Here is a 27,391-nt window from a genome sequence, read left to right as displayed (position 1 = left end):
TCAGGGAAAGCCCAAAGCCCCACCACCAGACATCTCCCGTGAGCCCAGATGGGAGGCAACCCCCAGAGTACCCACGAGAGCAGTGCACCAGGCTGAAGTTGGGCTCCTCGGCTTCCCAGGGCTCATGTCCAGCCTGGGAGGGTGCAGGGGGACAGAGAGAGGGAGGTGCTGACTTGCCTGGTCTACCACAGAGGTGAGGGCTGCCTCGATGGCCGTCTGGCCCCGCTTTGTTGCCCTGACGTGATGGTACGACCCATTCTGGGAAGAAGCGAGCACCTCAAAGAACTCAGAAGGCAGCATGGTTTCGATGCGAATATTCTGGAAGGGAGGCAGGATGGGTGAGAGAGGTGTTTCTGGGATGAGTCAGGAAGTCAGAATGCAGGAAAGGAGCAACGTGACCCACAAAGAGCAGCCAGGCCGGGCCATGGGGCGGCCCAAGGCCCAGAGGCCTCCAAAACCAGCAGACGAGCTGGACGAGGCCCTAGAACTGGGCTCTGAGCCCTCCAGCCTTTGACCCCCTCCCAGGCCACCACACTCCCCGCATGGCCCGATGACCCAGTGCTCCTCAGGGGAGCCTGAGGCCTACTATCGTTGGCTTTCTCAGACCCTGAGGTTCCAACGAGGAAACCACCAAACACAAAAGAATGCCATCAGTATCCGTCAGAGTTTTCTTCCCAAAAAAATGGTGATCGACAGTCTTTGTTCAATAACACGAGGAAAGCAATGACCTGCAAAGCTGCCCCCAGGGGAACGCTGCCTCCTTCTTCTAAAACCTCAGAAGCCACTAAGAATGTCCCAGGCATTCCAACTGATGATCCTGGGAACCTCTCACGAAGGACCAAAACCTGCCGAGACTCCTCTCCCTCTGCCTGTGTCTGCCATTCCTTTCTAGAGCCAGAAAGCTAACTGAGGTTAGCCTAGGTCACCTGGGACTTCCGGACAGTTATAGGTATTCCTGGCCCCGCAGGGAAAGGTCAGGGAGTGCTCCCTGCTCCTCTGTAGAGCAGGAAGAGATGGATTCTCAGCACCATGAAGTCTCAGGCTATGACAAACGAGCAGGAAGGCAGCAGGTGGACACTGCTCCCCCATCACCGCCTTCTGGAACCGAGCTGCCTGTGGCCCCCTCTCCCCACTCCGGCCCTGCAGGGGTAGGGCTGGGGGGCACAGACTCGCAGGTTCACAAAGTCCTGAGAGGCCCCAGAGATGTCACAGTGCTGTCTCTCATGGACCCAGAAACACCACTAGGAATCAATAACTCAGCTTGCCTGCATGGGGGCCCTGCGGCTTTGGGGGGCCGCTCCAGGAGGCACATCCCACACTGACACCCCACCGGGACCCAAGGCAGGCACTCACGTCTGACAGGTAGACCTTGTTGCCGGACTTGTCAAGCACTTCGATGGTGATTTCATACAGGCGGCCGGTCTCCAGCACCCACCTGTCACCGGGGTGGACTGTGAACCCTACAAAACAGGCAAGCAACAAAGCCTGACACTCGGGCCTGTACAGGGCCGTGCCGCTGAGGAAGGGGACGGCACCAGGCACACCTGGAGGACCCCACAACGGCTCACCTGCACTCCCCCAAGGAGAAAGAACAGCTGCTAAGCATGGTGAGATCTAATGCCCACCATCAGCCCTGAGCCCGCAGAAGCTGGGGTGAGCTCTCAGCTTCCCCAGCACCACCCGGAGCATATCCCACACTGACTGCTCCTGGGCTCATTCAAACTTGAACCTATCCACTGAAGGTCTAGACTCTGAATCCACAGTAGTTGTATGAACCGAATCCACAGTAGGTCTGCACTCTGAATGCACAGTGAGTCTACATCTGAATCCATAACCCTCTGAATCCCAGTAGGTCTGCACTCTGAATCCACGGTGAGTCTACATCTGAATCCATAACCCTCTGAATCCCAGTAGGTCTGCACTCTGAATCCACAGTAGGTAGAGCTCTGAATCCACAGTAGGTCTTGGCTCTGAGGCCTGGCACTGAGCATTCTATCCATGTGAGCAGCCCTCCCTCCCAGGCCTGACAGGAGTTGTGCCCCCACACACGATGCGCATGGGCTGCTCGCTGACCCCCGTGAGACCGTGCACTCTCTCACCACACCCTTGCCCAAACTGTTACCTCTGCCAGGCCGACCTACCTACAAAGGAGCAGCTTCTGGGAAATGCCTGCCTCAACCCTCATCTCCCAGAAGCTGTTCTTTGGCACTCACCTTGACTAACTCTCTACCACTGTCCTGTCACCACCTGTTTACACTGCTCTCTCTCTGCAAAACCAAGCACAAGGACCTAAGCTTCCTTCCTCCAGAACTCTAGGCCCAGCACAGGCCAGACTGAGGGAAGGTACCAAAAAAGCCTTCCTGAATAAATGAAGCTCCTAAGACACACCTGCCTGGTGTTACCACATTGTCAGCTCAGGTCCGCACCGATCAGCAAGCTCACATGGTGGCTCACAGGAGGACCTAGGGGTTTGCTGCATGTCAGTCAAATGTTCTCTCGCCTGAACCAATTCAGTACACCCAACAGGTGCGTCAACTCGGAGCAAACTCAAAGGGAGCATCATCTCTATGACCTGGGGTGACACTTGGGTCCTGGACATCTCTCAAGCATTCATCAGTTACGGCAGCTCCTGGGCCCTGGCTCCGCCCCCACGGGTCCTCCATGACCGCCGAGTCCTCCCTTCCTCTCTTGGGTCAAATGCCTCCCCTTCCTCCCCACTGAGACTTTTACCAAGTGTGTCCTTGCTTTAGGGGCTCCTTTGTCACTGAGCTGACCAACCTCCAAATGTCCACAGGTCTGGACAGAGCCCTGGTATAGAAACCAGGAGGAGACAAAGCCCTCCAGACTCTACCCAAACACTTCTTGGCCTCTGGAGCTGCCCACCTACGTTGACCTTGGCCTACCCTCTGCTTGTTTCTGTGCATCAATGCAGGGAGGACTGGGGAGCAGCCCTGGCATGAGCTGGCTGAGCTGGCCGGTGTGAAGCATTTTCTGGGGAGCTGTTGTTGCCTTAATTATTTTTTTAACTCCTGTCAGTAGCACCTGGGAGGACCCAGGATGACCAAACTTACCCAGGTATCCAGGTTCAACCACGTAGATGGTGCTATTGGGTAACCTGGAAGCACCCTGCATGCGGATACCTGAATTCTTACTTAAGGAACAAAACACAAGAAGGAGAACAGAGCAACTGGCAGGATTCAGCTCACATGCGTAGGAGAGAGGATGAAAACCCCCTTGTGTGAGGACAAGTAGAACAAAGCCATGTTCCAGAATCAGAGGCCACACCACGCTTCCTACACTAGCAAAGGAGGATCTCTGCAAGGGACACTGGAGCCCACACGAACAAGGCTAGGACAGGGACAACCCACACGCCGGTTTGGAAACAGCCTTGCCCAGGACCCTCGGATGGGGCTGCCCGTGCCAGGGAAGGTTCCGGAGGCGAGGAGCGAGGCTCTGCTCCTGCCACCACCTCCCATCCTGGAGCCTCTCCTATGAGTCACCCACAGAGGTGAGCGTTCCACACAGCCGTGTTGCTATTTCGGTTCTTTCCAATTTTCAGACCTTGAGGGAAAACAGGGTTATTTTTAGCCTCGCCAAGCTTTCGGGGAGAAAAATGACTTCCAAACAGCAGATCTCCTGCACAGGACATGCTTATGTACTTGCAGACAGGCCGGGGAAAGGATATTCCTGTGGCTCAGGACCAGGCTGCTCTGTCCCAGCTGCACGGCGGTGACCATCGATGTGTCCTGGTCCAAGACGGCCACGGGCCGGCCCACATCTCCCTCAGGGCTCGAGATGCTGTTCTGAAGCTGGAGCTCATACTGCTCAGAAGGCATTGATAGCTCTGGCCGCCCAGAAGCAAAAAAAAACAAAGTGGGGGAGACAAGAGCAAAGACAGGAAACATTAGAAACCCATATGTCCACCCCACCCCAAATCCCTGGACCCGACTATCAGTATGACTGCTTGATTTCTCTTTCTTTCTTCTTTTTTTTTACTTAGTTTCTTCAACACTTTTTTTTAAATTTCACTATAGTTAATATACAGTGTTATAATTTTCTCAACACTTTAAAATTTAACATTATTCTCCATGCCTGTGGACAAAACTGACACTACCCATGAATTTTCAGAAGCAATCAGTTTTTTAATGACTCATAAACTGCTTTTTTTTTTTCATTAAGCACAGCCTCTGACACCAATTGCAGGCTGCTTGCAGAATCCAGGAGTTGAGTGAATTCTGCCGCTACACCGAGGGGCCTGGGGTAGGGCTCACGGGAGCCATGCAGCCTCTGGGGGGGGGGGGTCCAAAAAGGCACCAATCCATTGTTTTCCACCAGGTTTGGGGAGTTCAGTCTAGGATCTGCAAAGAATGTTCTCTGTTGCTATCTTGACCATCCATCAAGGTTTCCCTGCTCGGTGTCACATTGTAGAAGAGAGAGAACTGCTCAATCTGGGATTTGAGGGATGAAAAACGATTTCCCCAGGAAATAAGCGATCCTACAAAACTTGCCGCTTCTGCGTCAGTCTTCCACAGCCTATGTGTAGTGACCACGAACGCTTTTATAAATGGCTACTGCTGACCGCAAAATCAAGATGTGGTGGGACCGTGTCTGCTGCTTTATGGGCCTGTCACCCCATTTTATCCCACAAGCACCCTTGACCTGGGTACTGCTGATGCGCACAGCTTCAAGATGGTGGTGCTGTGGAAATCGAGCCAAGAAGCCCACTGGGTCCTCCAGTGGGGAGTGGCAGAGCTGAGATTCAAACCAAAGAGAGCAGGATGAATCGTTGAACACTACATCAAAAACTAATGATATACTATACAGGGCTAACTGAACAGAAAACAAGACAAAAGAACAAAGAGAGCAGGAGCACTTTTACTCAACCCCTCCTGGTCCTGTCTGTCAACTTTCCTACCGAGCAACCTGCTCACAGAGCCTGGGGGCGCGGCCACATCTCTGCCCTCCAGCAAGAGACAGGAGGGAGGACCACAGACTGCACCCTTGCTCACCATTCCTCCCCAGATCCCAGCTCAGGGCCTTCCATGGGAGGTGTCCAGGACAAGGGCCAGGAGGAATTTCAGCTAGATCATCCTTAGAATTCCCAAGAATTCCAACGGGAGCTTTAAAAGGGAAGCAACTGGTCCACTTCCTGTCTTAGGGTATCTTCTGTGTGTTCTAATAAGTCCCCAAGAATTTGCCCTAGAGCAGAGGGTTCTCAAAGTGTGGGCCCTGGACCATCAGTGTCACCTGCCAACTCCAAATGACTGCTCCCAGAGCTGCTGAATCAAACTCTGGAGGTGGGCCTGGTTCTCTGAGTTTGAACAGGCCCTCTGGGTGATTCCAGGGCACACCAGAACTGAGAATCCCTTAGCGTATACACAGCCCATCTCCTTGTCCTCTAACTGGGGGAAGCCCAGCCTAGCTGAGCTGAGATTCTTGAGGATTATATTTTCAGAATATGGCAGAAGTGCATCGAGAATCCATGCCGTAATAAAATAATGCCATTGCACAATAAAGCAGTATTACTTTATGCTGTTTTATGAAGCACTAGCTTCCTCCTTTATTTAAAGTTCTCCAAATGAATAGGCCATTTTGGGAAATGAATATACTGATTCTCAAAAGATCTTGCACAACAACATAATTACAAAATCCTAGGACAATGAAGATAAGGGGTTTGTTTGACTCCTTAAACACCTCTTATAATGCAGAACTCGCTACTTGTGAGAAGCACTGAATGCAGAAGGCTTTGCAGATGCTAAGGGTCACTGTCTATCTATAAAAATAGGAAGGCTGTTCTTGGGGCACCAGACCAGCTCATCTACCATCTGCAGAGGGTAAAGGGCCATCACCAAGGCTGCCCTTCTATAAGCCAAGAGGCCCACATGCTTCTAGGAGACAGGCTCTGTGACCCTCCTGACCCTGGCTGACCCTCCAGATGTGCTTCTTATCCCCCCCACCACGGGTAGGCTCCAGGGATGACCATGGAGCTCCTGGGGAGGTAGATCTGAGCCCAGAAGGATGGTGAGCTCACTCCCTCACCTCTGGCTCCAGCCCCTGCTCACATAGCCCATAAGAGCTAGTTCTGGGCAGCCATGGCTCAAGGGTGTGCTGGGCTCCAAGTCCCTTTGACACCTGGGTCACCGACACCAGCCTATGCAGGTGATTCTCCCAGCCTCAGTGCATTTTATCTCTGTTCCTTCCATGATTGCACTCACTCACGTTCTTTTGGACACCAACTCCCTCAGTCAGCATGGCCTCCCCACCTTTTGTTCTGTCTGATAATTTGGTTATTGTGCCAGTCATGTGTTCAAGCAGTACAAATACCAAAGGATTGAGAACTGAGGGGAGAGACCTGTGGCCCCCGCTGGAAACACCGCCCTGCAGGCAGCACACAGCCCCCTATTATAAGCTCCAAGAGCCCCTCCCCTCCCTCCCCGCCCCCACTTGTAAGATGTTTGCAGAGTAACCATTGGACTGGCTGCTGGGCTGTGTGCTCCAGGAGGGCAGAAACCCAGGCAGCATATGCAGCCTCTAGCAGACCACGGCACTGAATAGGTGCTCAATAAATGGGCTTACAAGAAAGCGAGCCAGCCAATAAAGGGAGGCAGACAGAAGGAAAATAAAGATATGGAAGAAAAGAAGAAAAATTACATTTTCAAGGAAGGAAAACTGAAAAAAAAAAGAGAAAGAATAAATTTGGGGTTATAATTATCTGCATGTTAATAAGTCCAGATAACTGGCCTCTAACCTAGAATTCTCTAAGCCAACACGGGATGCCACGCAAGACAGACAGCAGCTGAAATTCATGTCCCTGTCATGCCATCAGTCGTCACTTCCCTGTCTAGTCAACTTGTTTAAAAAGACAGTGATGTGAATTATATCTCAATTAAAAAAAAACAAGCCTAATCCAACTAAAACAAATGGACAGAGTTTCCGTTTGTATGACTAGGTCATGGTGGACCTTGCTGGCTCGGTTCTCAAGGCTTCTGTCTGGAAGCCACTCCAGACCTGCAGCAACCAGAACCATCAAGCACACAGGTGTGTTCATTTTTGGAGGAATTTTCCATCTCATTTCCCCATTGATGAAAGGGAGGCAACATTCCTATTTCCTGCCCTGGGCTACCTTTCATGTGTTCCGATGCTTTGACATATATGGTGGGTCAGTGACCCAACCCACAAGTTTTCTGGGTCCCTTGAGATGTGCTGTTCCTCTGGACTATGCCATCTGAACTAATTCAGGGTGAACTCTCAAGACCTCTTCATTAAATCACCCGCCATTAACCATGCTGACTGCCCTCCCCGGTTGGGGCCCAGCTCTCAGATCTCTGGCCAAGAGCCCCCGCCCTGCTTCCTACCCAGAAGGAGCCTATTCTCAGCTTCCGTGGTCTGCGGGGCAGAGTGCTCTGCCACGCTGTAACTTCTCAACAGATCCATTGCTCCCAGGTGAGGCAGTGTCTTTCAGGACCCCATCTATGGAACAAAACCCAAGTTTCTTGGATACTGAAGCATCTATGTGCTTCTTACACAACACCCTGCATCACAGACAGAATGACCCTCCAACCTGGGGGAGGCAGCTGCCTGAACACGTGTCAAAGCCCTCGGACAGATGGGTGACACTCTTGACGTCTTGTGCTCTGGCCATGAAACATGGATAAACTTTTATTTATTTATTTTTAACGGTTTTATTTATTTATTTGACAGAGAGAGACAGAGCGAGAGAGGGAACACAAGCAGGGGGAGTGGGAGAGGGAGAAGCAGGCTTCCCGCGGAGCAGGGAGCCTGATGCGGGGCTCAATCCCAGGACCCTGGGATCATGACCTGAGCCAAAGGCAGATGCTTAACGACTGAGCCACCCAGGTGCCCCATGGATAAACTTTAAAAAAATGATAATAATTCTTAGGAGGATTGGTGCTGTATTAAGAACACTCACCATATAAAATGCATCACAGATACACAGCACTCTAGAATTTCCAGAACAAATCCACATCCACTAATTAATTTTGCCCTCACAGCATAGGCAGAAAGGCCTCAAGGTATCTGAAGGGGAAACTGAGCCCCAAGTAGGGGCAGTGGTCGGCCAAGGCTGGACAGCAGTCAGTGGTTGACCAAGGGCAAAACCCGCTCCAATGTGAAGCTCACAGCTTCTGACATTCTCAAAACAAAGGTGTGGATATACACCCAAAAAGACTGAAAGCAGCATCTTGAAAAGATATTTGCACACCCATGCTCCTAGAAGCATTATTCACAATAGCCAAGAAGCAGAAGCAACCCAAGCGCCCATCGATAGATGAATGGATAAGCACTCAATATGAATATGCGTACACTGGACTATTATTCAGCCTTAAAAAGGAAGGAAATTCTGACACACGCTACAACATGGATGAGCCTCGAGGGCATTATGGCTAAGTGAAATAAGCCAGTCACAAAAGGATAAATATAGTAAGATTCCTCTTATATGAGGTCCCTGGAGGAGTCAAATTCATAGAGACAGAAAGTAGGATGGTGGCTGCCAGCGGCTGGGGGGACCAATGGGAGCTGGTGTTTAATGAAAACAGAGTTTCAATTCTGGGAAGATGAAAAGTCCCAGAGATGGATGGTGGGGATGGTTGCATGACAATGTGAATATACTCAATATCACTAAACTACACACTTAAAAATGGTTAAAATTGTAATTATATTATGTGTATTTTACCACAATAATAAAAAGGGTAGCCTCTGCCATGACCACCTCGCTGAGTCAGTGACTCACCTGTGATCTTTCCTTGCCTGATCTTCTGCACCCTATAGCGAATGGAGGTCCCCACCATCAGGTAGACGTCGTAAGCTGGGTTCAGAAGGATGTTCTCCAGAATCAGCAGTCTGACCTCTGCAGGGCGCACGTGCTTGGAAGAAAGAGGGTAGAAAAAGTGAGGTGAGGGAGGGGTGCTTGGCTGGTGCAGTCGGTTAAGCGTCCGACTCTTGATCTCAGCTCAGGTCTTCATCTCAGGATCGTGAGTTCGGGCCCTGTGCTGGGCTCCGCACCCAGCATGGAGCCTACTTATAAAAAATAAGAAGAAAAAGTGAGGTGGGGTGGGAATGGAGAGTGGTGTAGACAAGAGAAAGAGAATCTAGAACTTCTCAGGATGCTTATGTAGGGACAAAGAAGTTAGGGGTAAAAAAACAAGGCAATGCTCAGAGCCCCCCACCTTCAGACCCCCAAAGCCCCGGGGGAACCCTGTGTGTTCACAAGGCATGTGTTCAGCGGCTACTGCTGAACCGTACTGAGCACATCACTTTACGTTACGTGTGCTATAGCTCAATGTATAATCATAATAATTACATAGAAAGAAAAGTGAGGAGTGATATCCATGGATACTGTGGCCACCAGGGGCTCGGGGGCTCCACCCACAAAAGCCCAAAGGCCAGGTTGGTTGGGAAGCCACAGGCAAACCTGAAAATGGGAGAGAAACATGTCCCTGATGAGTGCTCAGCCCTTTCCCCCTCCTGCCACGCCATGAACTCCTCATCAGGAAAAGGTGTGAGAGACTTGAAATGGGAGAACCACCACCAGTCCAGCGCACCCCTTGGGTTCCCAGAGTCTATGGGGGCCTGCACCTTTCCCTGCCTTTGATCTTTTCGCAACTCTTCAAGTTGGAGAAAACTCAGCAAAGAAAATGATTCTCATCCACAGAGATGCAAATACATTGTCTCAGGTGGAGGTGTGGTCGATTATCATCCCGTGGATATTGACCAGTTCTGCTTCTATTCCTAAATTCTTGGGGTTCTCCTTTGCTCCAGCTATAACATCTTACAGGTTTCCTTACTTAATAGTAAGTTACATAGTATCTCTGACTCATCCAAAGAGACAAAAGCAGCCCTTGGGCCCCGCTCTGCAGTGGGTGCTTTCCAGCAGGGGGCAGGCAGGGAAGCCGCGTATGGACGGGCAGCAGGCAGGACAAGGGGGAATTGCAGCTCAGAGGTGGGGTGGGCTGGGCTTGGGCCCAGAATAAAAAGAGACAAGCAGTCTCCAAACATGAACTGCAGGGTGCTACAAGATGAACCCCTACAATATGGCATGTCCTGTGCTTCTAAAACCCTCCAGGACCCCTGGCCTACTGGCTGAACCACTGAAGAGTAAATCAGGAGGTGTTCTTTCATCTGTCACTTTAGAAATTCAATGGCAGATGGAGGACCACACCCTTCTGTGTGAGCTCCAGGAACCAGGCAAACGAAGGAAGATCTCAGGGTTGTAGTTCAAAGGAGGCAGGGCAGACACGTGCCCACAAGAACCAGGAAAGAACCAGGACCTCTTCTTTCTGCTGTCCTATCCCTCCCCCGATGGGTGCTGATGGAGAAGCAGGTGCTAGTGAGGCCAGGGCGACTTGGGGGGGGCGGTGAGCTAAGGAGCCTTAACCCCACAGATGGGACCACCAGTCCCAGGGCTCAAAGTGGGGCCCAGGAAGAAACAGCATGGAGGACACTTGGAAGTCCCCAGTTTTTTCAGAGCCCCAAATGTTTGGATGCATCCCTCCACTGGGACGGAGGGGGGGTATTTGTTGAAAATCAGCTGGTTAATGAGCATCCCACTGCTCCTGGACCTCCCTTGAAACTGACAACGGATCAACTAGTTTGGAGCTCTGGAGATGGTACACGCTGGTCCCCCAACTACCTCTCTCGAAAGCTGTGGCCCCCAAAACACCAAACCCAACAACAGAAATACAGAATCACACCCTGAAGTTCCCAGTTCATGAACAGTGAAACTTTCACGGTACCACTCCTAAATGTGCGCATGGCTGTGAGCCATGCCAGGAAGCCCCGCTCCTCCCGAGCCCCAGGGCCCCACCTTGTAGACGGCCTCCTGGATGCGCGCCTTGAGCTTGGAGCTGCCAGTCTTCATCCCGGACACCAGGATGGTGTCCCCCTGCTTGGCCACCTTCTCCATCTCAGAGATGTAGGAAGGAGGGATGTACGTGGACTCCAAGAACGTGAGGATTCTGGAAAAGGAATGTGTCATCAGACCTGAATGTGGAAGCAAAGACCCTAATGGATTCACTGTCTGTTGGCACCTCCTAGGAGGGGCCAGACGCTGAAGTAAGTGATGGTGCCCTACTTGGTGCTGCTTAGAAATGTGTCCCTGAAACTTCCTACATCAGAACTGCCCACCTCCTTGTGAAAAACGCAGATTCTTGGGCCCTGGCCCAGGCCTTTATCTGCTTGAAGCCTGGCATTGTGCCTTTTATCAAAATCTGCACATGATTAGGGTAAACCCTGCAATATGAGGACCACCTGCTTAGTCAAAATGCTTCTCTCCCAGGTGTGAGAGGTGAGGCCCACGGAAACTAGGAAGCAGGCCCGAGAGCACAGACCCAACCAGGGTGGTGCCAGCAAGGCCCACCAGGCTCCCAGGACTCCCTGTGACGTCCTACCCACTGCTCAGGGCCAGCACCTGCCCCTGGAAAATGACGCTCAATGACCCTCCTCCAGTGTCAGGAAGAGGGGATCACACCCATCTCATCGCCCGTGGGGTTGGGCTGTGGGGAGAAGCCCCACGTCGGGAGAGAAGTCAGAGGCGGTGACCCCACAGTGTAGGCAGGAAGCAGGGCTGGCTTGAGGGACCCTTTCCACGTGGTCTCTCTCTTGCAGCCTGTGATTTACAGGGTAGCCCGTCTTCCCACTTTGAACGAGAGCAGTCCACTGGACAGGCTTCCACCCTCCCCAACGTCCGCCGGCGGCTGTAGTACGCTGTGACTGACTCCCTTGTGTGGCTTTACTACGTGTCACATCCTGATTTTAATGAAAATCCAGGACACTCTGGTGGCAACATGCCTTAGTGCCTTCGATTCTGGTTAACATTCAGCTCACGTACAGAGTTTCTGGAAGCTCAGGAGGCTGTCATGACAGGAAACGCACCTGCTCGCACAGACTGGGGCAGGGAACCAGCATTCTCTGAACATCTGGTGTGTGAAAGGCCCAGAGCAGGGCTCTGAATACCGTGCTGACCCACACAGCTGCCCTCAGAGGTAGCCACAATAATCCCCTCCCGCGGACAGAGGAGGATGCTGATGCCCAGGTGGGCTGCATTCCTTGACTGAGGAAGCAGGCAGGAAGTGACCAGGCCAGGCTGGGAATCCAGGTCTCTTTGACTGAACTTCACGAGACACCAGAAAGTCCAGAGCTCATCCAGAAGACAAAGGTTGAGGGTCCCATCCCCCCAAAGACCTCTGACCCAAAAGGGCAACCCAGCTTGCCCATTGTCAGGGTGTGAGGATGTCTGCCACGGAAATAGGCGTGGGCTAAGCCGAGATGTTCCCTAAAGCCCAGAGCTGGACTTGTAAAGGTGTAAATAAAAGACCAGACTCTTAACTCCCCACAAAATACCTACTAATTGCGAGGTGGTAAGACAGTGACTTCATAGTGGGGCACCTGGGCAGACACCATCTAACCCAAGTGATGACAGTGAACGTCATCTGTGACAGACCCACAAAATCATGATAAGATGCAATCAGGAGAATACAGAAGTTCAGCTCTGCAATCTTCCTGCCAAAGATGCAAAGCTCTGAATCTAATCAGGAGGGAATATCAGATAATCCCGAAATGAGGGACATTCTACAAAATAATTGGACTATAATCTTCACGAGTGTCACGGTCCCAAAAGAAAGAAAGGCCAAAGAACTGTCCTAGGCTGATAGAGACAGGACAACAGACAGCAGGTGACTCTGGCTGGGGTTTGCACTTCATGTGAAGGATATAACTAGAATAGACTGGCAAGGCCTGAATGAGGTCTGATGACTGTAGGCATCAGTGTTCATCTCCTCATTTTGATGATATTGCGGGTATGCCAGAAAATGTCCTTAATGGTGGTAAATGCACGTTAAAATAATTAGGGACATCAGGTCGGCTCTCAAATGGTTCAGGGACACCACTTTTTGTACTATACTTGCAACTTTTCTGTAAGCTGAAAATAGCTGCAAAATTTTTTAAAGGGGCACCTGGGTGGCTCAGTTGATTGAGCGTCTGCCTTCAGCTCAGGTCATGATCCCAGGGTCCTGGGATCAAGCCCCGCATCGGGCTCCCTGCTCAGTGGGGAGTCTGCTTCTCCTTCTCCCTCTGCTGCTGCTCCCCCTGCTTGTGCTCTCTCTCTCTGTCAAATAAGTAAATAAAATCTTAAAACATTTTCCTTTTTAAATTAAGTCTTCCTCTGGAGTTAGAGAGCATAATGCTAAGCAAAATAAATCAGTCAGAGGAAGACAAACACCATATAATTTCACTCATAAGTGGAATTTAAGAAACAAAATAAACAAGCAAAGAGAAAAGAGAGAGCGAGACAACCCAAGAAAGAGACTCTTAACTATAGAGAACTTGTGGTTAGCAGAGGGGAGGTGAGTGGGGGGATGGGTGAAGTAGGTAATGCGGATTAAGGAGGGCACTTGTGATGAGCACTCGGTGATGTATAGAAGTGTTGAATCACTAAATTTTACACCTGAAACTAATATAACATTGTACGTTAACTATACTGAAATTAAAATAAAATTTTATAAAGATTATAAAGGAATATTGAAAAAAATTAGATCTTTTTCCCTTAAAAGAGAGCTTAAAATTTGATTTAATAAGGCCTGAGGCAATGCAGGAGAGCAGGGGATATGAGCCCAGCCCTTGGGTCTGCACCAGCACTGGTCAACGGGACCTTCTGCTCCACATCTGCTCTGTGCAATGTGTAATAACCACTAGCCACATAGCTAACAAACACGTGAAGCATAGCCAGTACATCTAAGGAACGGGAGTTTTCATTTTATCTCATTTAAACTGAAATAGCCAGGGTTGGGTTGGGTTAGTGGCCACCATATTGGATAGTGAAGATTTATATAGAGTTCAAATTCTAGCTCCGCCACTTACCAATCTGGTAAGTGGCTTAAACCTTTGTTTCTATGTCTGAAAAATGGCAAAAATGGTGGAATTAGAGCCCACACGGCTTTTGGAGGGATTGAGGGAGTCAAGATGCCTAGTAAACCCATGTCCTAAGGAGTCCAGTGCCGGGGAACATAGCCTCTTGCACCTGTGAGGGCTGTCGCTGCTGGAATGTCTTCCTAGCCACAACCTGTCTCCCCTTTAACTCACCCCCAGTGGAGGGCTGCCCTCTGAGGCCACATACAACCTTTCCCAGCACCCCATGACAGCTTCCATTATCTGCGGCAAGGTTTCTCTTCCACAGCTGGGCATGCCAGCCTCCTCGGCAACTTCCCACAGAGCACACCCCAGTGGGCTGCGGAAGCAGCAAGGTTCCGGCACAGCTGTGGGAGCCGAAATGCTCTTCCTTCAATCAGTCATGGGGAATGATGGCCAGCATCCTGGGAACTGCGCTGGGCTCCTTGCTGACGGTGATGATGATGATGTTAAAAGCCCCCAGCCTGCACGGAGCCAACTGACAGCCTCCTTCCTGCTTTCTTGCAAAGGTGAGGTGCCTCTTACCGCAGGGCATTGTGGGAGTCCGAGAACCCATTGGCCTCTGTGTCCTTCACGATCGTCCAGTCAAAGACCAGCCCAGCCAGAGTGCTGAATGTGTTCCCTGCAAGAGCAGATGGGGGGGAACAGAAATGTATCAGAGTTAACTCCTGGGGCTGGGGGGGAGGGGAAAATGTACTCAGCACCACCCCTCTGCAAAGCAGGTGCTATGCCTCCATTTCAGGAAAGGGAAACTGAGGCTTAAAGGGTCAGGGTCATGTGACCATGAGGGGCTCACCTGGGATGCGAACCCAAACCTGTCTCAGCTGAGCACTTGTGTTCCTCCCACGGTACCTCTGACGGCTCATGACAGGCTCAGCGCAGTGTGTAACACCACCACCTCTCAGGTCTATAAGGACTTCACAGTTGAGGTGAGCTCCCGAGACCTGAGTCATTTGTTCCCCCTTACTCTCCCTCTGCAGGGAAAGAAGCTGTGGATGAAGGGCAGCATCTTGTCTCTTCCCCTGGATGCCGAGACTCCCAGGGTCCCAGTGTGGAGGAGATGGCAAGCCACCCAAGCTGGTCTTCGCTCTGCAGTCTGGCTTGCTGTCCGTGAGCCTTCTGACAGGATGTCAGGACAAGAGAGCCCAACCTGACCGGGCAATGATTGTGGAGACAGGACTCCGTAAAGACCTTGTTAGTATAAGTACAAGGTCTGGTTCCCCGTCGACGCACTACAACGGTGTGGGAGATGGAAACCGGTGGCTCCGAGGCCTGATCTCCTAGGAGCTGCAGCTTTGCTTTTACCTAAGCAATGCTGCTTTTACATTTTTGAATTATTTCCCATCATTTCAAATGAAGAAATGCAACATACAAATCCAACTTCCAAGTTCTCTTGAAAAGTCTACAGAGCCGACCTCCTGGATCCTAGTCCCTCTGGGGATCGGTGGCTAGCTCAGCCTTGCAAGAAGGGATCATGATCTCGGATTTGCCACACTTCCCACTATGCCATGTTGTTTACCCACCCCACCCCCCACCGCCCTGTAGTCTTCATCTATATTCCCTGTCTGGCCAGAAACCCAAATAAGAGCATCTGGGGTGTAGAAAAGTTCTTACTACAGTGCAAAGGGCAAGGCATTCAGCGTCAGACGGGCCCCAGGTCCTGCCCCACCCCACCTGTGAGATCTCAGAAGCCAAACGAAACAGTGCTTAGCAAAAGCTGCAGAAAACTGGGCTGCTGTCTTTGCCATTACTTTAAGGGCAACATAGAGTTACTCTGTGACCCAGCAATTCCACTTCTGGGTATACAAGCTAGAGAAATGAAAAACCATGTCCAAAGAATGGCACATGAATATTCACAGCAGCATTATTCACAACAGTCAAAAGGTAGAAACAACCCAAATGTCCATCAACAAATGAATGGATAAACAAATGCACTCTATCCATACAATGGGATATTATTCGGCCATAAAAAGGAAGGAAATACTCAATACAACATGAATGAACCTTGAAAACATTATGCCAAGTGAAAGAAGTCAGACTCAAAAGACCATACATGGTATGATTCTATTTATAGAAAATGTCCACAATAGACAAATCTATATACACCAAAAGTAGTGGTTGCCAGGGGCCAGAGAGAGGAAAGAATGGGAAGCCACTGCTCAAGGGTACTGAGTTTCTTTTCTGTAGTGATGAAAATGTTCTAAAATTAGCTAGCGATGATGGTTGTACAACTTTGTGAGTATATTAAAAACCACCGAACTATACACTTTAAATGGATGAATTTCATGGTATACATATCTTTTTTTTAAAGTAACTTAAGACAGGAAATAAAACAGAGCGGTCAAGAGCAGGTGGTCAATAAAGTTTTATTAGAACACAGCCACTATGCACCCCTTAGGACGGCTTTAGAGTAACAGTGGGAGAGCTGAGTAGTTGCAGCAGAGACGGTGTGGCCAGCAAAGTCTAAAACAGTTACTCTCTGGCCCTTCACAGGAAAAGTCTGCTAAGCCCAGGCCAAGAGAGTGGACTCAGGGACCAGGCTGGAGCTACATACTAACTACATGTCTTCCCCCGGCACACACGTGTGTGTGTTCACACTCTGTACCTTGGTCTCATCATCTGGATGTGAAATGAGGTTAGAGCATGCAAAGTGCTCAAAGGAGTGCCTGGCCCCAGCGTGGCCTCAAGCTTGGTCATTTGTTCCCAAGATCGGTGAGTCATCCCCGAAGAGCCCTGCAGAGGAGCTCCTATCATCTCACTGCACAAACCCCTTCCCCAGCTCCCTTTGCTTTAAGACCAAGTGCAAACCTCATGTGGGACATGCAAGACCCTTTACATCCTGCATCCCCCACCCCACCACCCTGCTGCAAGTTTAGTCTCCTCCTGAATAAAATGGCCTTCTGAGGTGGGCAAACACCATGCTCCTCATGGCTTGGTCAAACATCATGTCCCTAAGAAACTGTCCTGACTTCTGTCCCCCACACCCAACTTTCAACCTTCCCTGGGTTGCCTTACATCCGATTTGATGAAAAGCAGCACCTACTGAGATGCATGTGGGCCCCCCTACAGCCTGACCTACTAGGGCAGAAGCCAGCCCTTCCTTCCCAGCACCTGGCAGGATGCCCAGCAGGTAGAACGGCTCAGATGCCACGTGGCTCACTGAGACCCGCTCCCGTGCTGCCCAGCACTAAGCCCTGGACACACTTCTCACCAAGTCCTTGCAACCCCCACATAAGCACCACTATCTCAATTTCATAAACCAGAAAACAGTTCAGAGAAGTGAGACAGCTTATCTGATAAATGAATAGACAGGAAGGAAGGACCTGACTGATCCTCTAGAACAATGATTTTGTCCTCAGGGGACATTGGGCAATGACTGGAGATACTTTTGGTCATCAAAATTTGAGTTCTGGGGAGCATGGGTGGCTCAGTTGGTTAAGCGTCTACCTTTGGCTCAGGTCATGATCCCGGGGTCTTGGGATCAAGCCCCACATTGGGCTGTCTGCTCAGCAGGGAACCTGCTTCTCTCTCTCTCCCTCTGCCTGTTGCTCTGCTTACTTGTGTATGCTCTCTCTCTCTCTCTCTGTCAAATAAATAAAATCTTTAAAAAAAAAACTTGGGGAATTCTACTACCTCTCATGGGTGAAGGTCAGGGATGTTGCTGAGCATCCTACAATGTACTAGACAGACCCCACCACAAATAATTATCCAGCCCCAAGTGTGGATACTACCCTAGGCTGGGAAATTCTAATCTAGAGAATTTATTTTTAAGTAGAGGGAGCTGGAGTGGTCAGGGAAGATTTCAAAGACAAGGTGAGCCAAGGACTGGGCTTAAGTTTTGGGAGAGCCCTCATCTGAAAGACATCTGTTACCTGACTTATTTTTTCCAACGGGAATCTTAACCTACAAATTTCCCTTTGCTCAGCTTCCGAAGAGGTAAGGCTGCAGCCAAGACAGTCCAAGAACAGATCTTCTAAGAACCCCAGAGCAATCCTGTATTGGACTCCAGTGAAGTAAAGTGAATGATGGCGCCCGGGCGAGGACAGGGACGCATCCCAGTGCACGAGCACACGTGCACACGTGCGCCCTGCCGTCTGGACCAGGAAGCCAACCCCAGCCCTCAAAGCCGGGCAAGGAGAACACTCCCACTGTTTCCAGCATGGTGACCCAATGAGCCTCTCCCAGCTTCCCACTGCTGCCAAGACACCGGATGTCAGCTTCCCAAAGATGCGCTTTACCCAGCACGGTCCTGGGCACAGGCATGGAATCGGCCTCCAGGGACTGCCAAACCTCTCATCTCATGGGCCCTGCTGCAGAGGCCAATGAGTGCCAGCCCCCAAGGGCCTGGGGGACACTCAGTGGTCTTGACCTCTTCAGTGTCTCCCCAGCACCGACTCTGCCATCCTGGCTGGAGTCGCCCTCCATGGGGGAAGAGCAGGGCTGGACGTGAGGGGACTGAGAAACAGACTGCCAGGGGCCCATTCTCACCTTCAGAGTCCAGAGCCTGGATCTTCAGCTCCAGGGGTGAGTCCTCCAGGTAGAGTTCTCGGGTAGTGGAGACTATCTGAATGCCGTGGATGAGGTCGACGATGGCATCACAGCGCAGGACCTGGCCCGTGGCTGGAGGGATGGGAATGGAAGGGTTGGCACAGAAAGTGGTGCCCTGAGCGCCAAGCCACCTCCACAGTCTCATGGGTCAGGTGCTCTCGCACTTTGGCAAGGATGAGAGCCACCAACAAGACCACCACCATGAAATGGAGCTGGGACAACCACATTGACCTCAGCAGCCAAGCCGCTGACCAGCACACGGGCCTTCTGAAAGTGAGCACAGACCTGTGCGGAGTAAGGGCTTGGGGGTATTTTCATTGCCCCTCTTGTACTTTGGCAAGGTGAGTAGCTGCATTTAAAGCTGCGTGCGAGAAAACTCCTCAGAGAGAATCTGGTTTTGTGACCATTATGTTAAAAGACAAGGATACATTATGATGAATTAGCATCCAGAAAGATAATGCTGTTCTGAATGCTTGTCCCTACGCTGAAATTAGGAATGGCACCCGGAGTTTGTTTGCTTACACTGGTGTTTTTACACAAGACCATCAACTGTACTGTAGAATGAAAGGGTTGTGTGAGCAAGCACACAGACTTTTTTACTAGCTCCATAAATAAGATACATAAATGGCATTACCCAGGGAATTCTCCAGTGTAAAAATAACAGCACGTGACACAAGATCATCCTGCCCATTCTCCAGGCCCCGTAGAAAACCACTTGTGCACCGTTCATGGTCCCTTGTTAGAAAGCATGACATCAAAAGCCTTAAAAATACTCATATGTAAAACTGGGAATCTATCCTTGGTAGAAAATAACTTAACCCAAAATTGTTCTCTGTACAAATATATTTATTTTTCTATATAACACCAAAACAAACATCTGAAAACAATCTAAATGTTCAATAGAAGGGGATCCTTACAGGACAAGCCCCTGTGAGGAATGGTATTCAGCCCTTACAAATAACCCCATAAAAATGAAAACTTCATATCATGTTAAATGGAAGAAAGCATGACGGAAAATGACATTAATTGTCTTCTAAGCAGTTTACCACCATATGTTAAATTAAACGTGGGCAGTAAAAGAATTGCAACAACTTTTTTCATTTTGATTCAATACCCATTGAGGAGTTATTTGGGGAACAAATAATTATTTAGAAATGAAAGGCAGCCTCGACGAGAGGGAAAACAGGACACAGAGCTGGCGGGAGGGGCCCGGGTGGGTCCTGCCTGAGCATCCCCTGACCCAACAAGAGACAGAGCACTGCCTAGCGCACTGGCGGGCTGTGTGGCCACGGTCTCAGTGGGGTGTCTCCCGTCTCTTGTCCCCACCAGGGATTCCCACAGGGCACTCAAAGCTCTTACTGATGTCCTCGGCGAAGATGATGCTGGTCAGGCGGGCAGGCTGGGACAGGCGGGCCTGCACCACGGCCTTCTGGGAGCACTGCGCTTCGTCCGCACCCAGCGGCTCGATACTGGCCACCTCCGGCCGGGTCGATGACCTGTGGCAAGAAGGTCAGAATTTACGCTCTGGAGCTACCCCAAGAGGCACAGCTGGGCCCCGAAGCCAAAGCTGCAGTTCCCCATCCGGGGCTTTGTCCCAGACTCAAACACAGAATAGAGGTGGGCAGTGTCCAGGATCTTCCCACCCGGGGAGAAATGGGGCTTGGCTGACACCCCGCTCATAAGAGCGTGACCCCCTGAGTGCATGGGACCTCCACATGCACGCTCCCACTGAGCAAATTAGCCAGGAGACCAAACACATGGGAATAACCTCCACGTTCAGCAGATGGTCGCCTTACAAGACTAGTCTGTGGAACTAGGAATAATTCTCTCTCAGTGGGAAGACTGCCCCCGGTGTTTGGTTCGGAGGAACTGCCATGGATCTCTGCTGACCTCTGGGCCAGGCCTGGCACATAGCAGGCAAACCTGGAGATCACCAACCGTAAAGATAACAACAATCGTAAAGTCCTGGTGGGCCCGGAGCTGACATTAAGGTAAGGATGGGGAGAAAGGCAGATAATACATAAATAGACCAGTAAAATCTATGAGAAGCCTTCCCATGGAGAGACAGGACTTGACAACAACAGGATGAAGGGAAGGCACGACTGGGGGAGTGACCCAAGGTCAGCGCCATGGTTTCTCACCTATGACACAGGCTGACGACAGTTTCAGGGTCGAGGGGGGATGGGAATGAGTGGGAATGAGCAGAGCGGATACTACGCAGAGAGTGCTGAGTGAGCATGTGCCGTTATAGTTCTCTGCAGACAGGGTGCTCCGGGGAGCTGCTGGGGGAGACCTCTCAGTGCCTACCACACGAAGATCTGGTGTTTTGGGCAAGGCTCTGAGGTGCGAGCAGCCAGCAGTACTCCGAGAACAGGAGGGATAGTGTGATCTGAGGCCTGGGACTCAGGTCGAGGAGATGGACAGGGGCCGAGGTCAAGGAGATGGGAGGCACTGGCCAGAGTCTGTGCTCTTAACCACCACCCCAAGCTGCTGATGGCTTTTCTTGAGAATTTTTCAAAATTTGGAGTCTAATCATCAGGGAAATGTAAATCAAAACCACATCTCACACCTCACACCTGTTAGAGTGGCTATTATCAAAAAGATAAGAGAGAAGTGTTGGCAAGGATATGGGAGAAAGGGAACCCTCCTGCACTGTTGGTGGGAATGCAAATTGGTGCAGCCACTGTGGAAAACAGTACGGAGGTTCCCTCAAAAAAATTAAAAATAGAACTACCATATGATTCATCAATTCCACTTCTGGGAATATATCCAAAGCAAATGAAATCACTAACTTGAAAAGATATCTGCACCCCCATGTTTACTGCAGCATTATTCACAATAGACACACAAAAGACATGGAAACAACCTAAGTGTCCATCGATGGTCAAATGGATAAAGAAAATGTGTAACACACACACACACACACACACACACACACACACACAGATTGGAATATTACTCAGCCATAAAAAAGAAGGAAATCCTGCCATCTGTGACAACATGGATGGACCTTCAGGGTGTTATGCTCAGTGAAATAAATCAGAGGAAGAAAGACAAATACTGTATGATCTCACTTACGTGTGGACTCTAACAGCAACCAAACTCATAGAAATAGAGAAGAGACTGGTGGCTGCCAGAGGTGGGAGATGGAGGAAATGGGCGAAGGGGATCAAAAGGTACAAACTTCTGGTTATAAACTAAATAAATCCTGGTGATGTAAGGTACAGCATGGTTACTATAGTTAACAGTACTGTACTGCATATTTGAACTTGGCTAAGGAAATAGATCTTAAAAGTTGTCAACATAAGAAAAGAACTGTAACTATGTATAGTGATGGACGGTAACTAGACTTACTGTGATCATTTTGCAATATACACATGTATCAACTCATTATGTTGTACACCTTAAACTAATACTATGTTTTATGTCAATTATAGCTCAGCAAAACTGGAAAAACAAGTCCTTAAAGGAGATGGCAGGGCTTGAGGTCAAGGAGATGGCAGGAGCTGAGGTCAGGGAGGCACTGGAGGCCACAAGCAAAGAGCTTAGATTATTCTGAGAACAATGACAAGCCACTGGGGGATCTTAAGCAGGTGCACAACCTAATCCGCTGCACACTCTACAGAGCAGAAAACCAAGTGTTGCCCTCAGGGCGCTTACAGTGTAATCCAGGACCCAGAGAAGGGGTGTCCCCTGTGCAGAGTGTCCAACACTCATTCCTAGGGGCTGCGCCCAGCACAGTGCCCTGAATACAGCAGCCACTACCCATCTTTGCTTCCTTCCCAGACCTTCGCTTAAACTCATTGGAACACCATCGATCTGGGGTATTCAGAAAGAAACTTGTAAAAAAAAAAAAAAAAAAAGCCTGGTGCAAAAAGCAATGGTGTGAAACACAGCCAAAAAGACATCTCCAAGTCTTCTGGCTTGTCACCGAGTGCCCCCCCCCCGGGGCCGGGTGGGCACAGCAGCACGGCCACACACACCTAAGGGTGCCGGCGTGGCACACACATCACAGACCCATGCTGAGCAGCCGGCGGCGTGCCCGGACACGGATCAACACCTCCACTGAAAGGACTCAGAACACAAAGCTCACCCACTGTCAAGGAAGGAACCCCAAGCCCCTGAAGAAATGCACTGTGGTCTCCGCATGGAGGGATTTCTTCTGAGAAAAGAGCCTGTCAGCAACGAAAGAAGGACGACAAAGTGGGCAGGAACACACACCCAGGTAAGGAGGTGAGAGGAGGTGCCCGGGGAAATGAGCCTCGCAGCATGCTGGAAACGCACTCCGTTTAGCTGCTAGCAGCTCTGCGACTCTAAGATAGTTTTCTCTTTTCCTTTTCTTTTTTTTTTAAGATTTTATTTATTTGATAAAGCATGAAAGAGAGAGCACGAGTGGCGGGGGGGGGATGGGCAGATGGAGAAGCAGGTTCCCCACTGAGCCAGGAGCCCGATGCAGAACTTGATCCCAGGACCCTGGGATCATGACCTGAGCTGAAGGCAGTCGCTTAACTGACTGAGCCACACAGGTGCCCCTCTAAGATAGTTTTCAAAGCCTGTTAAACCACACACACACGTATACACACACAGAACTGAGTGTGGAAACAAGAAAATTAGAAAACTCACACAGAGCCTAAGAGACTAAGGAGACAGGACAAAGAAAGGCAATGTGGGATCCTGGGCAGGATCCAGGAGCAGAAAAAGAACCCCCATGGGAAAACTGCCATGAAGTCTAGATGTTGGTGACTATTCACCAGTGTTAATTTCTTCATTTTGACCAACGTTCCTGGTTGTGTAACATGTGAACTTTAGGGGAAGCTGGGTAAAGGGTATAAGGAAATCTCTGTATTATCTTTGCACCTTTTCTGTAAATCTAAAATTATTCCACAATTTAAAATTAAAAAAAAAAAAATGACAAGGGGGAATGGATAAACAGGGAAAGCACAGAGGATTTTTAGAGCATGAAACTATTCTGTATGATATTATGATGGTGACGCAAGTCGTTACATGTTTGTCCAAACCCACAGAATGTATGACACCAAGTATGAGCCATGATGTAAGCTATAGACTTTGGGTGACAATGATGTGTGGATTTGGTTCACTGATTGCAACAAATCTTGACAGTGGGGAATGTGGCAGGGGACACGATATGGGAAATCTCTGTAATTTTGGCTCAATTTCTGTGAAGCTAAAACTGCTCTAAAAAATCTATTTCCCACTTCTCCGTTTGAGAAACAACGTGGTCTATGTCTTGTTCAATGGCCCCTGGTGGCCAGACATCAGGGCTCCCGGTCTGGGCTGAAAATACCTCCCCAGTCTCTGAATCTCAGCCTCCTCAAGAGTGAAATAGGGGCAGCCACCTCTCCTCCTGTTGCCTCACAGCAACGAGTTAATCTGAGAGAAGAACGGAGTTAGCCCAGGTTAAGCCGGAGAGGCCGGAGAGTCCCTCTCCTGCATCCCCCCACACCACTGAGAGGCCCCGCCAGGCTCAGGACCTGGCTGGAGACACACCTCTCACTCCAGGCCAGGTTAAGTCCAGGTGTGGGCCTTAAAGCAGCCCTGTCCAAGAGAAATATGGCAGATCACATTTAGCGGTTTTTAATTGCCTTGTTAACAAAAGGAACAGGTGAAATGAATTTAATAGACTTGTTTAGAGCAGTTTTAGCTTCGCGCAAAATTGAGTGCTAAGTACGGAGAGTTCCCATACTCTCTACTCACCCCCCAAACACACACACTGCCTTCCCCGTTGTCAACATGCCTCACGGGAGGGCACATTTGTGACAACTGGAGAACCCACACTGACATCACTACCGCCCAGAGCCTCCAGTTTACGTGGGGGTTCGTTCTCAGGGTTGTACAGTCTGCGTATGAGGACATGTATCCACCATCTATAACCTCACACTGAACAGCTTCGCTGCCCTAAAAATCCTGTGCTCCACCAATTCATCCCTATTTTTTTTAAGTTCCTATTAAAAAGCCATATTAAAGTAATAGGTGAGGGGCGCCTGGGTGGCTCCGTTGGCTAAGCATCTGCCTTTGGCTCACGTCATGATCCCGGGGTCCTGGGATCGAGCCCCACATCGGGCGTCGGGCTCCCTACTCAGCGGGGAATCTGCTTCTCCCTCTGCCCCTCCCCACCGCTTGTGCTCGCTCTCTAATAAGTAAATTTAAAAAATAAAAATTAAAAAAATAAAGTAATAGGTGAATTAATTTAACTAAGGATGTAACCCAACATATCCCAGATGCCATCACCTCGACACATGGCCCAGCTGCCCCGTGGGCACTCATCACCACATTAGGAGAGTGGTGAAGGCAGAGGACTGGTCTGCAGATGGACAGCCAGGCAGGCAAACACTGCTCCCAACTCACCACTTGTCCTGGGGATATCTTCTAATCCCTGCCAAACACCGGCCTGGGAGCTGGTGGGCGCTGGGAGCTCTTAGCACCTCTTGAGAAAGTTCTCTCCCTCTTCACACTTAGGGCTGATACAAGGGCGCTAGGTACAGCCTCCAGATAAGACAAAGCAGCTGCCTGGAAGGGGGCACCCACTGCATCCTGGGGCCTATGGTGAGCAGGCTGTCCCCAGGGCCCAGCCAGGAGACAGTGGGATCCCATGCAGGGGAGGCAGCCTCCAGTCCCTGCACCTGCTCACCTCGGCTAAGTTGGGGCAATGGGAGCCACACTCCCTCCTCACCGGGCAGCTGGGGGGGCCAGAAAGCACCTCACGAGAAATGCTAAAGTGCCGAGAAACGTCAGCAGGTGTGGCGGGCGCTCAGGATTTGGGCAGACTGTGCCACATCCCCCTCCCACTGATGTCTCCCCCGAATTCTCTCTGGGCTCCAGTATGCCGCATCTGAAGCTGGAAGGGCTCTCTCTTTTCAGTTATCTGATCTTTCTGGCACATCCTGAGGCCTGCCTACTTTGGCCGTACTTTTAAGAGGCACAAAAGAACCACAGAATCCAGCGATTATGTGCCCCTGTCATGGCGACGTTGGAGTGCAATTACGAATGAAAAAGCACATTCGAAAGTGTTTGTCGGGAACTTGTCGGGCAGGTACCCTCGGGACTCCAACTCCAACTAGAGACTGCCACCGGTGGGGGGTGAAAACACGGGGTGGCGGCAACAGACTAGAAACAAGGACAGAAATTGTTGACAATGGCTAATTCTGATGGTAGGGAGTACGGGTATTCATTATTCTTTGTTCTCTTCTGTACTATTTCAACTTCTAAATGCAAACATTTCCCCCTAACAGTGGACATAATTTAGAGAACTACTGCTGTGCCCTCATTGTTCAGGAAAGTAAACTGAGGCTCAGAGAGAAGAGGGGACTGGTTATAGGCCATGCTGAGGGCCGGGGCCAGGACATATGTGATCCAAGGCCAAATTTGGTGTTTTCTGCTATTCAAGTCCCCTCCCGGCTACACAGAAGTGTGGCCTCTGCATCCCACAGCTCTCCAGGTGGGCTCAGAACACCCTACAGATACATGCTCCTGGAGAGTCAGGCTGGCTCCTTCTGGGGCTGGGCATGGAAAGGCTGGCCACACATAGGCAATTCTGGAATGTTTCTGCTTCCAGGATCTGGCAAGAGATGAATCACCTTCTACAGAGAGGGAGGACGGGTAATTCTTGAGACATAGTTGTTAATCACATTGAGCCAGGCAGACAGAGACAGGGAGCACCAGAGGAGATAAGAGAGGGAAGATGGGCAGGAGCACCTCATATCTGGCTAGTGCCGAGACCTCCGGGGACCATTTTTTGATTAAAATAAAAAGTATGGGCACTTGGCTGGTCAATTGGAAGAGCATGTGACTGTTGATCTCGGGGTCGTGAGTTCGAGCCCCATGTTGGGTGTAGAGATTACTTAAGTAAATAAAACTTTAAAAATATATATATGGGGGCACCTGGGTGGCTCAGTTGGTTAAGTATTTGCCTTCAGCTCAGGTCATAATCCTGGGATCCTGGGATCGAGCCCTGCATTGGGCTCCCTGCTTAGTGGGGAGTGTGCTTCTCCCTCTCCCTTCCCCTGCTTGTTCTGTCTCTCTCTCTCAAATAAATAAAATCTTTAAAAAAAAAAAAAATAAATAAATATATATAAGTGTGCTAGGGGAGTATGATAATTAATCTTATGTGTCAGCTTGACTGGGCCAAGAGGTTACTTAGGCAAACATTATTCTGGGTGTTTCTACAAGGGTATTTTTCGATGAGATTCACATTTAAACCTGTAGACTGAGTAAAGCAGATTGTCCTAATGTCGGTGGGCCTCACCCAATCAGTTGAAGGCCTGAATAGAAAAGGCTGACCCTCCTCCAAGTAAGAAAGAATTTCTCTTGCCTGACCACCTTTGAATTGGGACACTGGCTTACTCCTGCCTTCAGACTCAAACTGAAACACCAGTTTTTCCTGGGTCTGCAGCCTGCCAGCCTTTTGGATGGCTCTCCAGGGTCTCTAGCTTGCCAGCTCACCCTGCAGATCTTGGGCCTTCTGAGCCTCCATAATCACATGGGCCAATTCCTTATACTAAATTTCTTTATATATAATAAAATTATATGCTATCGGTCCTGTTTCTCTAGAGAATCCTTACTAATACAGAGAGAGGGTAGAAGATAACAAAGGGAATTGTCCACCATGTGTTAAACCTAGAGCTGAATACTTCTAACCATCAGATTACTTACCCTCCAGCAGGTCTATCTGGGAAAATGAAACTGAGGCTCAGAGAGGTCTGGCAATTTCCCCAAAGCCACACAGCTGTAAGTGGCAGGGCCAGGGATCACAGCAACAGGTCAGGTATTTCTCCCACTACGTGATGTGTTCCCCAGGGTATGACACACACAACACCAGACAGGATACACAGATGAACTATTTTTAATGGGCTCTTTATGTATTTCGATTATTATTATTATTCTTTCATTTTAAAGTGTTGTAGGA

At 49.9% G+C, this 27,391-nt stretch overlaps 1 protein-coding gene across 1 annotated transcript in view; it reads right to left on the bottom strand.

The window, feature by feature from the left end:
- The window catches only part of NUP210 (nucleoporin 210), a 109,564-nt gene that overhangs the window by 68,269 nt on the left and 13,904 nt on the right, over positions 1–27,391 (bottom strand). Inside the window, exons 2-10 of the mRNA XM_032412013.1 lie at positions 19,828–19,964; positions 18,409–18,540; positions 14,446–14,542; positions 10,823–10,973; positions 8,750–8,882; positions 3,686–3,844; positions 3,072–3,140; positions 1,354–1,460; positions 178–318 (exon numbers count right to left, since the gene is read on the bottom strand). Of these exons, the coding sequence (XP_032267904.1) occupies positions 178–318; positions 1,354–1,460; positions 3,072–3,140; positions 3,686–3,844; positions 8,750–8,882; positions 10,823–10,973; positions 14,446–14,542; positions 18,409–18,540; positions 19,828–19,964 (1,126 nt within the window). The remainder of the gene's footprint in view (positions 1–177; positions 319–1,353; positions 1,461–3,071; positions 3,141–3,685; positions 3,845–8,749; positions 8,883–10,822; positions 10,974–14,445; positions 14,543–18,408; positions 18,541–19,827; positions 19,965–27,391) is intronic.

This window comes from Phoca vitulina, unplaced genomic scaffold, assembly GCF_004348235.1.
Source record: "Phoca vitulina isolate PV1807 unplaced genomic scaffold, GSC_HSeal_1.0 scaffold13, whole genome shotgun sequence".
NCBI classification, from domain to species: domain Eukaryota; kingdom Metazoa; phylum Chordata; class Mammalia; order Carnivora; family Phocidae; genus Phoca; species Phoca vitulina.
This window is presented reverse-complemented; position numbering and strand designations above follow the sequence as displayed.